This window comes from Stomoxys calcitrans, chromosome 1 (assembly GCF_963082655.1).
Source record: "Stomoxys calcitrans chromosome 1, idStoCalc2.1, whole genome shotgun sequence".
In the NCBI taxonomy this organism is placed as follows: Eukaryota; Metazoa; Arthropoda; class Insecta; order Diptera; family Muscidae; genus Stomoxys; species Stomoxys calcitrans.
Window position 1 is genome coordinate 213618999 of NC_081552.1, and position 16283 is coordinate 213635281.

The window sequence follows — 16283 nt, forward strand, 5'->3', positions numbered from 1 at the left end:
TTGTTTTAATATTTTTTTAATGAATTTTAACATATTTTTATATATAAAATGTAATTGAAAATTTTATCTTTTTCAATTAAACATTAACGTCCTAGACCACTATTTTTTTCTTCTTGTCCCTCGATTTATTCACTAATAATTCATTGACAATGCAGTGTACAATACCGGGGCAGCTGGTTGTACTTACCGGATTGACCCGATGGATCCTTCATCGGCAAGGGCTACCGCCTCAGTGTACAACACACTGTTGCAACAACAACTAATTCATTGAAAACAGCAGATTTTATAAAGGGAAACATGATGCTCAAATTCGTGTTCCAGGAGTTTTACATTTATGAACTATGTTGCATCAAAACCGAGGGAGCGTCTTTCCGCAAACATGTTAATATAACATTTGCATATTTTTAATAAAATTTTAAATTGTTGCAATTAAAATATTAATTGAATATTTCGGCGATTTTAATCATTTGTTTAATTGGATCAATTAAAAAATTAATTGAAATTTTTAAAAATTTCAATCATTTTTTTAATTAAATCAATTAAAAAATTAATTGGAAACTTAAAAAATGGTGAATCATTTTTTCAACTGAATATGCAATTTTTTAATTTAATTGTTTTTTAATCACCACCAAAAACTGTTGTTGTTGTAGCAGTGTGTTGTACACTTAGGTGATTGATATTATCATTTTCGTGATTGAAGCAGTTTCAATTAAAGAATTTATTGGATCAATTAATTCCATGACTAAAACCGATTTTTATTTTTTTGTGTGTGGGTTTCGTGTCTCTTTTCTTTAGAAATTTTCTCTTTCATGGTGTAAGATTGTTTGTCAAAAATATCTAAGCGTTGATTCTAATATCATATAAAATTATGCATTCCTAGAAAATCAACGAAACTGAAGTTACGACAAACCTCTACGACTTACTTAGGTGGCCATTACAGAACATCTGTTCCAATAGCGCCTCGATCTTGTGCGCCCCTGTCTTTCCGTCGGAGTTTAAGTCTTCCCCATTTGCGTATTTCATTATGGTCGCCTTCAAAAGTCTTCTTAGCTGCAGTTTCTCCATTCATTCTGACAACATGACTTAGTCAACGCAACCGTTGTATTCTGCTACGTTTAACTATACTTACTTCGTCATACAGCTCTTGGTTTTGGGACGCACAATAGGATAGAATCGATAAAAAGAACCAGTTAAAATCTGCTGTTTGAGAAGTGGTAGAGATACAGAACAGAACGGAAATCAGACCACAAATGAAAATTTGGCAGCCTAAACAACTGCTATCAACGCAGACTCGTTCATATATTTTATGAAGGATCATTCCCTCAAACACTACAAGTACAGACTCAACTGCTTTTGTAAGTACCCATATTCGGAGTCTCATTAGAACTTCACGACATTGAACAAAACAAGAGCGTGCTAAGTTCGGTTGGGCTGAATCTTATATACCCTCCACTATGGATCACATTTGTCGAGTTGTATGCGCGGTATCTCATTTTAGACAAACAAAGAATATTGTTATGCTTTTGCAGCTATATTAAGTTATAGTCCGATTCGGACCAAAAATGAATGCTGAACATTGTAGAAGCCTTGTAGGGGCTCAAGAAGCAAAATCGGGAGATAGGTTTATATGGGAGCTGTATCAAGCTATTGACCGATTCAGACCATATTAGACACGTATGTTGAAGGCCAGGAGAGAAGCCGTTGTACAAATCGGATGAGAACTGCGCCCTCTAGAGACTCAAGAAGTCAAGACCCAAGATCGGTTTATATGGCAGCTATATCAAAACATGGACCGATTTGGCCCATTTACAATCCCAACCGACCTACACTAATAAAAAGTATTTGTGGAAAATTTCAAGCGGCTAGCTTTACTCCTTCGAAAGTTAGCGTGCTTTCGACAGACAGACGGACATGGCTTGATCGACTTAAAATGACAGACGATGAAGGATATATATATATACTTTATGGGGTCTCAGACGCATAGTTCAAGGTGTTACAAACAGAATGACGAAATTAGTATACCCCCATTCTATGGTGAAGAGAATAAAAAATCTTCTATAAACGTTTTATGCATCCAAAGTCATTTGCAAGACTTATTTGTTTTTTATTGATATTAAAAATTAATTTCACAGATAATGGTTTTGTCAAGCATTCCAGCCTATAATTTTTATTAGCTTCATAATCATAACAACGACTTAATTTCGCATGTAAGCATAGCTTGGTACAAAAAATTAACATCCTCTTTAATTCATTGATGCAATTAGTGTCACTCTCCCTGTGGTATTTTTCTGTTTTAAGTATTGTTATGGTAGTTATAGTATAGTAAATCTTGTATAATTTTAATCAATGTGAATTTTTACAATATAGAACTGATCGAAGAATTGGACAATTATATAATTACAAACGTCAGCTGTGGTGCGCGTCATTCTTTAGCCCTAAGCGAATGGGGACAAATTTTCAGTTGGGGTCATAATGACTATGGACAGCTGGGCCTGGCCAATGGTCAAGATCTTGTTGCCCAACCAAAAATTGTACGCAATTTGGTTTCAAAAACAGTCCTACAAATTGCTTGTGGAAACAATCACAGTTTGGCCTTAACAAGCTGTAAGTAGGCTTTGGAAATTAATGTACCCAAGCTAATTAGTCATAATTATTTATTTTCAATATTGTTTTACAGGTGGGGAATTATATTCATGGGGTTCAAATATCTATGGGCAATTGGGCGTTGGCTCTCCTGGTGACGTTGTGCACTCAAATGTACCTCGCCTTATAACTGCTCTCAATGGTATTCCGATTGCCTTTATTGCATGCGGAGGTAATCATGCTTTTGTTATATCCAAGTCTGGAGCTGTATTTGGATGGGGAAGAAATGATTGTGGACAACTTGGCCTCAATGACTGTGCTAACAGATGCTATCCCACACAATTGAAGACATTACGCAGTTTATGTGTTCGTTATATTACATGTGGAGATGAGTTTTCCGTTTTTCTTACAAATGATGGCGGTGTCTTTACATGCGGCTCTGGCAGATATGGCCAATTGGGACATGGCAGCAATGGAAATGAGGTTTTACCTCGTATGGTTGTGGAACTTATGGGTAGTACTGTTACCCAAATAGCTTGTGGCACGAGACACACGCTGGCCCTAGTACCCTCTCGTGGACGAGTATACGGATTTGGTTTGGGTTGTTCGGGTCAATTGGGAATACGTGTAAATAATAATTCACCAGTGCCACAAGTTGTTTTGGGCCCTTGGGTAAGTTTTTGCTGTTTCTTTTGTATTGTTTGTACCTCATTTTCAGCAGCTCCAATCTATAAATATAAAGCAAAAATTTATTTTTGTATGGTTAGTTTGCAAAAGCGATAAATGAATTGAATCTTTTATAATTGTACCACGAGTAAAAGCTAACTATGGTTAATTGTACCATAGAAAACCATTTGAGATCCTTATGGGGAGTGTAAAATTTTTTTAACAATCTAATTAAAGATAGCCTAATAACCTAAACATTGCAGAATAGGCTAGGTTAGATCGAAAAGAGGGTGTGGTTATTATTCTGCTCCATGTCACTATGGACAAACATTTAGATAATAAAAAAAGTAACTTCGAAAAAACCAAAGACTGGAATTTCGTGCTATTAAAAAAATTCATAATTGTGCTTCATTTCAAGCCCCTAAGTCGGTTCAATATTGGAAATGTGTCCCCACCAAGTCTGTTGGACGGGAAAGCCGGAAAATGACGAAGCAAATGCTCCAACGTGTCATTGTCTTCCCACATCCCTACACATGCTAACACTTGCCGCAATACCAATTATTCTGGACTGCCGAACTATGAGTAATACTCGGTCACCAACTTGTTTGTAGTGCCCCAAATCAACCTGCTCTCTCTAAGATGACTAGTAGAAACCATGGCTTGGTGCACTTAGTGAACGAACCGACACATATCGCGTGTATCCAAGTGCACCAAAACAATACTTTTGACATTTTCTTGACTTCACCCCGAAAAGTATGAAGTTAATATTCTCCCCAGTCCCGAAGTGGTCAATATTTTTATACGAAAAAACAAGTTGGGCTGAGCTCAATGAATACTTTCAGGATTTTAATACGAAACTATGTTTTTTAGATGACCATATAAAAGCTACTGCTGAAATGATCGAGATGATAATTTTAAATGGAATGAAGACATTTATTCGAGTTAAGACTATAACGGTTAAATCAGAAGACAAGAGTTGGTTTAACCAGACATGCAGAGATGGTGTCAGATCGAAAGAGGTGGCGTTCAGAAACTAGCGCTTGGCGCAAACAGGCAATATCTTCGCGGGCCAAAGTGCTTCTTCTTTACGAACTAAGGTTCTTGATACTACACGAAGAAGTAAGAGCTTTTGGTCGTTTGTAAAAAGAGTAAAGCTTAGCTCTTCATCTGTCCCAACTCTTGTTAAAGATGATCAAACGTTCACTGACCCAGTTGATAAGGTTCTCATCAAATAGGCATAAATTGACCCCAGGTGCATCCCAGGGCTCTGTCCTTTCTCCTTCTCATTTTCTTATTTTCATCAACGATCTGTAGAGTCAGTCATCGAATCATATGCGGATGACAGAAATCCCTGTCATCCGTACTCATTCAACCATAGGCCGAGTCTTCGAGAGATTGTGAACAGGAGGCGGATTATGGACGATATACTCTGCCACGATTTGCTGGCCTTTTTTGGGCGAATAAATCGAGTAGATTTTGATGCACGGAAGACTCATTGCTGTTTATTGTCACACTAACGATCCATTACGAGCATTTCTGTCAACTACGGTATAAATGTTGAACAAACAGATGCTCTTAATCTTATGGGCATGAAAATACAAAGTGATGCCCGTTGGGCTAAACATGTATAATTGTCGAAATAAGCATTCAAGTGCTTCAGCTTCCTTAAAAAGTGGAAGAAGAACTTCACTCCTTTTGATCTCCTTAACATCTCCACCACTTTCATAAGGCAGAAAATGGAGTACAACTCATAGCTGGAGCTTCAAAATCATCCTTTGAGCTACTGGACCGTGCACAGAGGAAAGCGATGGTGTTGATTGGAGACAGTAGGGTAGCCAACTCTATTGCCTCTCTTGAACATCGTCGAAATGTGTGTTGTCTGGTGGTGTTCTATCAGTAATTTCATGGTGTGTGTTCATCTGATAATCGTCTTCTAATTCCTGATGTAAGGATGTTTGTCAGGTGTCAAGCCCTAACATATACATTTTGTACGGTCGGCAGAGATTGGTTTGGAGTTATCCCTTATTGCAACTATCGGAATACAGGGTTGCCATGTGAAAGAGGCAGATTTCGGCAGTATAGTCAAGGTTGATGAAGTTGATTGTTGAGATTTTTTCATATTAAACTATTAATGCTCTAGCTTCCCATATAAGAAATTATGCTCACTGTAAAGAGTTTTTCAATATATGTTATATATGTTCATTAAATAGCAAGGATCTTAGCATTATAATCAATATTATTTGCAGGTTTCTCCCAGCGGCCAAGCATTAATACAATCTGAAATGTCGGACAATAATGAAAATACTTGCTATATTATAAAACAAATATTCTCTGGTGGCGATCATTCTCTAGTCACATGTACATCTTATGAAGATAAAATTCCTGCCGTAGACTGTCGAACATATGAGTGAGTCGGTGAATACTTGTGCGCATTGGGACAGCTGATTAACCAAATTTGTTTTTGTTTTTATTAACAGTGAAAAAACTCAGGTGCTGTCGTTGAATGTGGAAACTACAAAAAGATGTGCCGAAATTGCACGTGAGGGAGCTATTGACATGGACCTCTTGGCGTTAGTAGAGTTGATATTTAAAAGCCAAGCCTGCCTAAATGGATCATTTTTACTAGACGATAATCAACATTTTTGCTGTACATCCAAACATCATGGTGTTGACTTAAAAGCAGCTCAAAATGCATTTCACTATTTAAGAAAAGTGGAAAATGACACCTTAAAGACTTTGGTAAGTATAGGAATACAAAAAATTATAATAAAAAAATTAGACCCCATTTTATAACCAATTTTACAATTTAGATTTGGGAAGCTATTACGAATGAATTGTTGAAAACACTTGTGACTTCGCCAGCCGATGTAGAAACCTTACGCATCTTTCTAATATTACCTTTGTATCATGAGTTTGTAAATTCAAAGAATTATGACAAACTCCACACGCCATTTAGCCAGGCTGTTATCAAGCTAAAAGATATTCCACGTAAAATTGTGGCAAAATGGTGGTCACAAACCTCCACTGAGTGGTTTGAGCATATAGTTGCCTATTACAAGGATGTTGTTGCCTACATCATAAGCTTTAAAATACCACACAACATAAGCTCGGAATCGGAGAAGAGAGTAAGACCTCAATAAATTAACGCAAATGTGATTCCTTTATGAACTCTAACCATTTTTATGTTATAAGCTCGTAACGTATAATTCAAATCTGATAGCTGCCTTAAACCTCATTGTCTTTCTACATGGTATAAACCATAAGGAGAGAAAAGATAAAATCCACTATGAATCATTTCATTGGTCTGAATTGGCCGATTATGTTGATGTACAACAAAATTATATTTATTGGTTATTTGATAAAACTGTGAGTTCTGAATCAAACTTTGCTAGACGAAGGAAACTAACTCTTTTTGCCTGTCTTTTAAGCCGGATGCGTTTAATATCTGCAATTATCCGATGATTTTTAATGCAGCAGCAAAGACTACGCTTTTGCAGACGGATCAAGCCATACAAATGCATAATGCCATGAACACAATAACATCCAATGTAAGTACCTTCTGTATTTTACAACACAACACACTGGAATGGGAAAAACCTGGACCTACCAAAGAAACAAAGTTTATTTTTTATTCACAACGGACTCTTTAAGTCAGAAAGAACTAAATAAATATTTTAACATGTCCATGCCTTTATTGATGAGAAATTAGTTATATAGGTATATTTAGGGTAGCTGATACGAAGTGTCCAAATATCACAAATATGTGTGGAAGTCATTTAAACTTCATAATCTGTTTTCTGTTGACTTAGATATTGCTCTGAATCGAGCAAAAACAAAGCAAGCTACACGAATATAATCTGTCTTGCTAAGTATCTTTTTGTTTTAGGTATCTCTAACTTTGATCGGAAGATATAAGTGGAAGAATATGCGACTGAGAATTGTTGAATGACCTGAGCGTCTTTGATCATCGTTATATTAGTTTCAGCCTTGAAGATAATACTGAAGTAGTGGTCCCTCGACCAAACAGAAGAAAGGTGGATTGGGATAAATTTCGGCACAAATTCTGCACGTCTTCCCCTTCTAGACCAGAAAAGGAAGTGGAAACTACGGAAGATATAGACATAATGGTCAAGCGGATCACGAAGGCCCTGAATGACTCGCTTGTGTCAGCATGCCCTAGTGCCGAGCCAAGTGGCAAACAGCGACCGCCATGGTGTACCCCAGAGCTGGTTGGTCTAAGGAAGGATTGCAGAAAACTCTTCAACAGAGCAAAAGCCACAAGAGCACCACACGATTGGGATATCTATAAGGCTCAGCTAGGGAAATGTAAGGGCGAACTGAGAAAGGCTCAGAACAAATCCTGGGTAGAATTCTGCAGCTCCGTGGAGGATACATCTGAGGCCTCTTGGCTAAGGAAGATTCTGTCCTCGAGACCTATTAGGGTGGGGTATATTCAGAAGTCAGAGAAAATATGGACAATGTCTAGTAAGAAAACACTAGAACTACTCGTTGATACGTATTTCCCGGGAAATTCTCCAACGGATAACGGAAGAGGTTGTCACTGATATGCATTCGTCGGAGGCTATTAGGGAAATTGTGTCTGGAAACTGGAGTCCACCGTAGCGCAGAGGTTAGCATGTCCGCCTATGACGCTGAACGCCTGGGTTCGAATCCTGGCGAGATCATCAGAAAAATTTTTCAGCGGTGATTTTCCCCTCCTAATGCTGGCAACATTTGTGAGGTACTATGCCATGTAAAAGTTCTCTCCAAAGAGGTGTCGCACTGCGGCACGCCGTTCGGACTCGGCTATAAAAACTTGAATCAGACCGCACTCATTGATATGTGAAAAGTTTGCCCCTGTTCCTTAGTGGAATGTTCATGAACAAAATTTGCAATTTGCAATTTGTGTCTGAGCCGAAGATCCTTTGGGCGATAAGAAGTTTCGACTCTTTTAAGTCGCCAGGCACTGATGATGTATCATTGGTTGAATTACAAGCTGTGTCTGATAGACTGGTTCCCTGGCTTAGGGAGATATACTCTACTTGTATCAGAATGTCATATATACCTGTGGGAGGGAGGGACACGAAGGTCAATTTCATTCCGAAAGTAGGAAACCCTACCACACGAAGGCGAAAAATTTTCATCCCATTAGTCTGTCATCCTTTATGCTCAAGAGTCTTGAGAGGTTGATGGAAACATATCTTAGAGCAAAAATGCCTGGAGATCGCCTTTCGCAGCATGCATATAATAAGGGCAAATCCACTGAAACAGCCCTTCACGACCTAGTCGGCTATATAGATGGTTCTCTCGCTGTCAAGGAATATACAATGGTAGCATTTCTTAACATTGAGGGTGCTTTCAATGATGTAAAACCGACGTCAATCATGAAGAAGTTGGAGTTTCTAGGCATCAATTCTACCGTAAGAAAGATTATTAATAACTTACTTACTAAATAGTGCATTACGACAGGCTTGGGATCTGTGGATCTAAAAAGATGGGTCAGCAGAGGAACTCTTCATGGAAGTGTACGGTTTTCCTTACTTTGAAATGTAGTCATTAACAATATATCATTGTCTCTGGAAGAAAAAGGCGTAAAAGTGGTCGCGTATACTGATGACGTGGCAATTACGGTTAGCAGAAAGTTTGCCAGCACTCTAAGAAATACACTTCAGGAAGCTCTACGTGCAACAGCAAAGTAGGCTACCGAAAGTGGTCTAGGTATAAATCCGTGCAAGAAAAAAAATAGTTCTTTTCAGCAGGAGATACAAGTTGCCTAAAGTGGAACCTGTCTCCTTGGGTGGAGAGAATGTTCCTTTTACAGAAAGTGCAAAATGCCTACAGTGGAACCTGTCTCCTTGGGTGGAGAGAATGTTCCATTTACAGAAAGTGAAAAATACCTGGGTGTTTTGCTGGACAGGAAATTGAACTTCAAAACCAAAATTTTGGAAAGGGCAAGCATTGTATTGGGTATATACTGCAGTTGTCAAACCTATAATGCTATATGGTGTTGTGGTCTGGTGGACGGCGCTTTAAAAGTCCACCTACTGCAACTGCATCCAAAGATGGCTTGTTGCCGTGAGGTTAAGGAAGCTTTTTCATTGGTCATGTGGCGGCTACGGACATTGTGTTATCCCTTATACAATATCCGATATTCCAGGCAGTGTGGATTACACCCTACCTGAGCCACTTTTTGTTAAAAATTATTGTTATTATACCACTCTTCCTGATAGAACCGATTGCATAGACATAGACATAGACGATCGCATACATAGACTTCTATACGGATGGTTCCAAACTAAACGACCAGGTGGGCTTTGGGGTGTACTCTAAAGATCTAGAACTGGTCATATCGAAGAGGTTACCCGACCACTGCAGTGTGTATCAAGCAGAAATTCTTGCAATTAAGGAAGTGGCGGAATGGCTAAGATATAATGTCATTACGACGAAAACCGCCCTAGACAGTCGCAGATCTCTCAACGAGAGGGCTGAACAATTCAAAATTCACCAGTTCTGGGTGCCGGGCTACAGAGATATCCCTGGGAATTTAAAAGCGGATGATCTTGGGAGACTAGGAACTACCCTACACATTCCAGGATAACTGGAATCTGTGGGTAAGCCTCTAGCGAAAAGTAAGCTATGTTTTCAATATCAGGTCCAAAGGATTACATATGATAGATGGTCACAAAGAGGGGTCTGTGAGCATTCCAAAACTATGTGGCCTAATCTAGACTTGAAGAGGTCTATTGCTTTGCTGTCATTGGCTAGAACCGACGTCTCAGTCATTGTGTCCGTAATGACAGGTCACTGTCTAATCGGAAAATATGCTAACAGACTGAAGGTTGCCAGCAACGACTTAGCAGAAGCTGTGAGAACATCGAAGAAGAAAAGACTATAGAACAAATTCTGTGTGTGTGTCCCGCACTAGCAGTCAGAAGGAGTTCCACTTTAGGTTCTCATTTCTTTGGGAACATGTCTGATTTAGCGGATGTGAACATTCGCAAGTTATTGTGCTTTTTAAAGCGATCTGGATGGTTCAACGGTAGGAACTAGAAGGCACCTTCCTTCCTTCCCTGGGACCGAATTACCGTATACGTGAACGAGTAAAATCGTTCGAAATCTCTCTATTGTGAATTATGCATTTCTTTTTTGAACGAGAATTTTTGAAATTCAGGAACGCGAATCTTTAAATCGGTCATAATTTATAAAAACAAATTAAATTAAAATGTATATAAAAGTGGTATAGCATCCATTAAATACGAGATGAAATTGCATTCGATACGAAAGCACACTCGATCACGTTTTTGGTAATTCGGCCCCTGGCCTGCTGCCTTTTTTTCATTTTTCATTTTTATTATACCCACCACCATAGGATGGGGGTATACTAATCCAGTCATTCCGTTTGTAACACCTCGAAATATTGATCTAGGGCCCCTTAAACTGTATATATTCTTGATCGTCTCGAAATTCTGATTCGAACTAGCCATGTCCGTCTGTCGAAATCACGATAGCGGTCGAATGCGTATAGCTAACCGCTTGAAATTTTGCACAAATACCTTATATTGATGTAGGACATTGGGGATTGCAAATGATTTACAATCAGATTTGGATATAGCTACCATGTAAACCGATCTTCCGATTTGACTTCTTGAGCCCATGGAAGCCAAAATTATGGTGAAATTTAGCACACAGTATTCTGTTATGTCTCCCAACAACTGTGCCAAGTACGGTCCAAATCGGTCAAGAACCTGAAATAGCTCCCATATAAACCGATCTCCCGATTTGACTTCTTGAGCCCCTGGAAGCCTCAATTTTCATCCGATTTGGCTGAAGTTTTGCACATAGTATTCTGTTATGTCTCCCAACAACGGAGCCAAATACGGCCCAAATTGGTCTATAAACTGATATAGTTCCCATATAAACCGATCTTCCGATTTTACTTCCTGAGCCCCTAGAAGCCTCAATTTTTGTCCGATTTGGCTGAAATTTTGCACATAGTGTTCTACTTTGATAAATGTGCCAAGTACGGTTTAAATCTGTGAATAACGTGATATTAATCCCATATAAACCGATCTCCCGATTGGACTTCTTGAACCCCTGGAGGCAGCAATTTTCATCCGATTTGGCTGAAATTGTGTTTATGGTGTTCTGTTATGACTTCCAACAACTGTGCCAAGTACGAATCAAATCGGTCACGAACATGATATAGCTCCCATATAAACCAATCTCCCAATTTGAATTCTTGAGCCCATACAAGCCGCGGTTTTTATCCAATTTGGCTGAAATTTTGCATATAAGTGTCCTGCGATAACTCTGAAAAACTGCGCCAAGTACGGTCCAATTCGGTCTATAACTAGATATAGCTCCAATATTTTCCATGGTGGTGGGTTCCCAAGATCGCCGGTCGTTTAGACATCATAGGCACTCAGTATTTACGCAAGAGCCGATGCTACCCGACCTCTCACTGAGACTCTTCGCATGATATCTCTGATTGTCCGCGACTGCCGTTGCAGCTACTCCGTTTGGTGCATTTTACTATTCGTAACCTGTGGACCCGCTCGGTAGCTCACTGCTAAGTTTCTCGTGACAGCGATAAACACTGCGGACCTCAAAGTTCCAGTCTGTGTGGTGTTCATACCTATTCGGTGCCGGGATATAATGTGGTCGTCAATACATCTATTTTATAGCTATCTACATTATATATTCTAGCAAGAACACCCCCAATGCCTGAGCATGTCCGAGACAATAGGTAGCAAATGCGAGAGGGAGGCAGAATCTGTTTTGTGAGGGTCGTTACCAGGGCTGCGGAGTCTGACCCTCGACAGGGGAGTCTAAGTCGGAGTCGGAGAACGACTCAACTCCGAGTCGAACTCCGATTCCGGCCCAATAGCCCGACTTCAGCTTCAAAACCTCGAATCCGGTCGACGCTGCAGTAGAGCTGGCAAACTATCGATAATCGCAACATTCGATATCTTCGATAGTGTTAATAAATATCGATAGTATCGATACTATCGTTAATTTCCCATTACCTATTATATTTCAAACGAAAATGAGAAGTAAAAATTAGGACATCGATTTATATAGAAGCAATATCGATAACGTCAGTTAAAAGTCATGAGAGAAATCATTGTACAAAATGTTAGCCTAATCGATGAAAATTGTGCCCTCTATAGGCACGATGTATCGTAAAGGATCATTCAGTGTAGGATTGCTTATTATACCCTACACCACTTCTGTGGTACAGGGTATTTTAACTTAGTGCATTTGTTTGTAACACCCAGAAGGAAGAGAGGTAGACCCATTGATAAGTATACCGATGGACTCAGAATCACTTTCTGATTCGATTTAGCAATGTCCGTCTCTCTGTCTGTCCAGATTTGGATATAGCTCCCATATATATGTCCATCCGATTTGCAGTAATAATGGAATAAATTGGTAATTTGTTAACGGATTCTTGCGAAATTATGACACTCGACTTTACTGGTGAATTTCACAGATATCGGCCCAGATTTAGATATAGCTCTCATATATATATATATATATATATATATATATATATATATATATATATATATATATATATATATATATATAAATATATATATATATATATATATATATATATATATATATATATATATATATATAAATATATATATAAATATATATATAAATATATATATATATATATATATATATATATATATATATATATATATATATATATATATATATATATATATATATATATATATATATATATATATATATATATATATATATATATATATGTTCGTCCGATTTTGGGAAATATTGCAATAAAGTGCTCATTTTTTAACCGATTCTATCGAAATTGGGCAGGAGGGATTTTGATATGACTCGACATTACTGGTGAATTTCATAGAAATCGGCCCAGATTTAGATATAGCTGTCATATATGTATATCGCCCCATTTTCGCTCCAAGAGCCACTGCAAGCGCATTGTGTGACCAATCTCGCCAAAATTTTGCACAACGCTTTCCTCGACGACTACCACATTATCTGAGAAGTTTGCTCGAAATTGGTTCAGAATTAGATATAACTCAAATTTTGGCTAATTCGCGATAACACAGTTTGAACATATTTGCTCGAAATTTGATACGGATTGTTTAATAACCCATCGGAAAACGTCCGCCGAGGTCCATCAAAATTGGTTCAGAATTGTATATAGCTCCCACATTGAACTTATAGCGAAGATGTAGGGCATTATAAAGGCGACACCGCCCGACTTTTGTCCTTCCTTACTAGTTTATGTATCCATCGAAAAAATATCAATCAATATTCAATCAAAAAATTAAATATCGATGGTGCCATCGATATTTTGCCAGCTCTACTCTGCAGACCAAGTCGCTACACACTATAGCGTTTGGCAACGCTATCAGTATTATAACGATTTATGGTGTGATACACGAACATTTTGTTCACTTTGAGATGTTTGAGTTGGCAAACAATAGCAGGTTGTGATTTTATTGCCAAGTGTAACGCAATCATACCATTACACGTGAACGTCATCACGAAAAATTTTATTTTTAATTTAAAGCTCAATACGCATCTCTAGCGAAATTTTCGGTCGTAGCCCGGATATTTATGTCTACACGGTCGTAATCAATTCATTATGTTGCCCGATTTTTAATAATTTTCGACTAATAAAGTACATACAGTGGTGGCCACATAATTAGGAGCAAAGTATTTAAAATCTACTTTTTATTGAAATTAAATGATCAAAATTTTAAACTTTTAGTGCCCCGAAATTTTGAGCTAATTATACAGTAATGGCGTATATTGCGAAAGAATCGTTTAGAGCAATCCCTGATTTTCAAATTTCGCGGTTCCAAAAACATTTCTGGATTCGAAGTTCGAAGAGAAATCATAATCAGCATTTTTAAATATTTCACTTTTGTTTTTATGGAACTAGGACAAAACCATATCATATTTATTGTTTTAATCGTTTCAGAGCATACTGAGTTATTTGACCACCGGTCAACCTATTCAACAATTTATCGTTTTGAATGTTTCTCGGGAGAATTTGGTGCAAGATACGTTGCGTGAAATCGGAAAGTGCAGCCAAGGCGATTTGAAAAAACCACTTAAGGTAAGTGACAAACCTATGATATCATATTAAACATGAAAAGTAGATAAATAAATAGTGTTTATCATTCCCGTCGAAAGTTATTTTTGGCAGATCATAAGTTATACCTGCCACATTGTACCTTCCTTTACAATACTAGCGTAATAAGATTTGAGGCTACTGCATCTGCCGGAACATAATTAGATATTGTTGTTTTTAATTCAAGCTCGAGTTCTTTCTGGTTTTTCTCTTTTCTTTATTATTTATGCATCGATATTTCGCATGAAAGCATTTATGATCTAAAACAAATTAAATTTATTTTTAAACTATTGACATCACTGTCAAAAACTTTGTATTTATGCGACCGTCTTCAACAATCGTTGTCGGCCTTGCTACTGTTTTGTAGTTTTTCTTATTGGTCTTTATTCACTCGTACTAACAGTCTATAGTTGCTCGCGCATCCCTCTGTCTGCTTTGTAATTCATACGCTTTGTTGTTATCGTGTTGATGATATGTAGCGTTTCTAGTGTTAGTCTCTTGTTATTTATCTCGTTATCTGTTATTCTTACTCTCTTATGTCTGCCTCATGGTGTTCTGTTGCACAATGTTCTGCTAACGCCGTTTTTTGATGTGTGTTTCTACTCCTGGATTTAATGTCAGATTTATGCCCTGCAAGTCTAGTTTTTAGTTTATTTTTGGTGGTTCCGATATATAATTTTTGGCGTCCGGTAGTTCCATCTCTATTGCATTTGATCGCGTATACTACATTCGATTTCTCCATTTTGTCTAATTTCGTCTTTGTGTCAGTAAATAGGGAACTACATGTGTTTGTGGTTTTGTGTGCGATTTTATATTTTGATTTGTCTATGCATTTTGCGCATTCAAATCTCTCTGACAGTTTTGGTACAAATGTTATTTGAAAACGCAAATTGCATAGACAAAGCAAAATATAAAATCGCCTACAAAACCACAAACACGCTATTTACTGACACATTTCAGCGGTGGTTTTCCCCTCCTAACGCTGGCAACATTTGTGAGGTACTATGCCATGTAAAAACTTCTCTTCAAAGAGGTATCGCACTGCGGTACGTCGTTCGGACTCGGCTATAAAATTGTGCTTAAAACTTGAATCGGACTGCACTCATTGTATGTGAGAAGTTTGCCCCTGTTGCTTAGTGGAATGTTCATGGGCAAAATTTTCATTTGTATTAGAGAAATGATGAACCAAAGTACTTGGCATATCGAAAATGGAAGAGGTTTAAAACCGAACAACTTCTAAATGCATTTCGGGCATTGCGAAAGGAAGTCAAAAAAATATACATAGAGCAAAAGCTAATTATTTTGCTGATAAGTTTCGGGAGGCAACAGATTCCAAAGGTAAATGGTGTTGGAGTAACACCCTGGGCTAAAATATTTTCTAAATACCCCATCTTACTCAGCGCCTGAAAATGTTCATGAAATCGGCCACATTATTTTGAATTTTCTTGTGTGCAACCAAATGACGTATATTAAAGCTGTATGACATATAAATCAAATGTAATTCAATTGGATAAACTACACCCGAAATTCATTAAATGTTTACAGCCTTACATTCGACAATATCTTATCCACTTCTTCAACACTATTTTAACAACTAGCCAATACCCGTCTGAGTGGAAGCACTGAAAAGTGATACCAATCCCTAAATTGAATAATGGAAATGATTACCGACCCATATCTATCAAATAAACAAACTGGATTCCGACCAAAACACAGCTGTGTTACCGCCTTAATTGATGTAACAGAAGACAAAGTTCAAGTATGGATGCTGGATTAGTTACTTGTTTAGTTTTTTTTTTGGATCAGCCCAAACCATTTGACTTTCTCAATCACGATGTACTATGTATAAAGTTTAGAAGTTTTTTCAATTTTTCCACATCTGAAGTAACAC

At 37.8% G+C, this 16283-nt stretch overlaps 1 protein-coding gene and 1 long non-coding RNA gene across 3 annotated transcripts in view; one reads left to right on the top strand and one right to left on the bottom strand.

The window, feature by feature from the left end:
- Positions 1 to 16283, top strand: part of LOC106090917 (probable E3 ubiquitin-protein ligase HERC4) — a 33951-nt gene that overhangs the window by 4905 nt on the left and 12763 nt on the right. For both annotated transcript variants that reach the window (XM_059363783.1, XM_059363784.1), the window contains exons 3-10: positions 2368 to 2604; positions 2678 to 3255; positions 5496 to 5656; positions 5727 to 5988; positions 6060 to 6374; positions 6442 to 6615; positions 6678 to 6797; positions 14240 to 14377. In XM_059363783.1, the coding sequence (XP_059219766.1) occupies positions 2368 to 2604; positions 2678 to 3255; positions 5496 to 5656; positions 5727 to 5988; positions 6060 to 6374; positions 6442 to 6615; positions 6678 to 6797; positions 14240 to 14377 (1985 nt within the window). The remainder of the gene's footprint in view (positions 1 to 2367; positions 2605 to 2677; positions 3256 to 5495; positions 5657 to 5726; positions 5989 to 6059; positions 6375 to 6441; positions 6616 to 6677; positions 6798 to 14239; positions 14378 to 16283) is intronic.
- On the bottom strand, positions 2641 to 15127 carry LOC131995320 (uncharacterized). Its single transcript, XR_009397376.1, has 2 exons — positions 14923 to 15127; positions 2641 to 3311 (listed from the first exon to the last, which is right to left on the bottom strand). It is a non-coding gene; the product is annotated as an uncharacterized LOC131995320 (long non-coding RNA).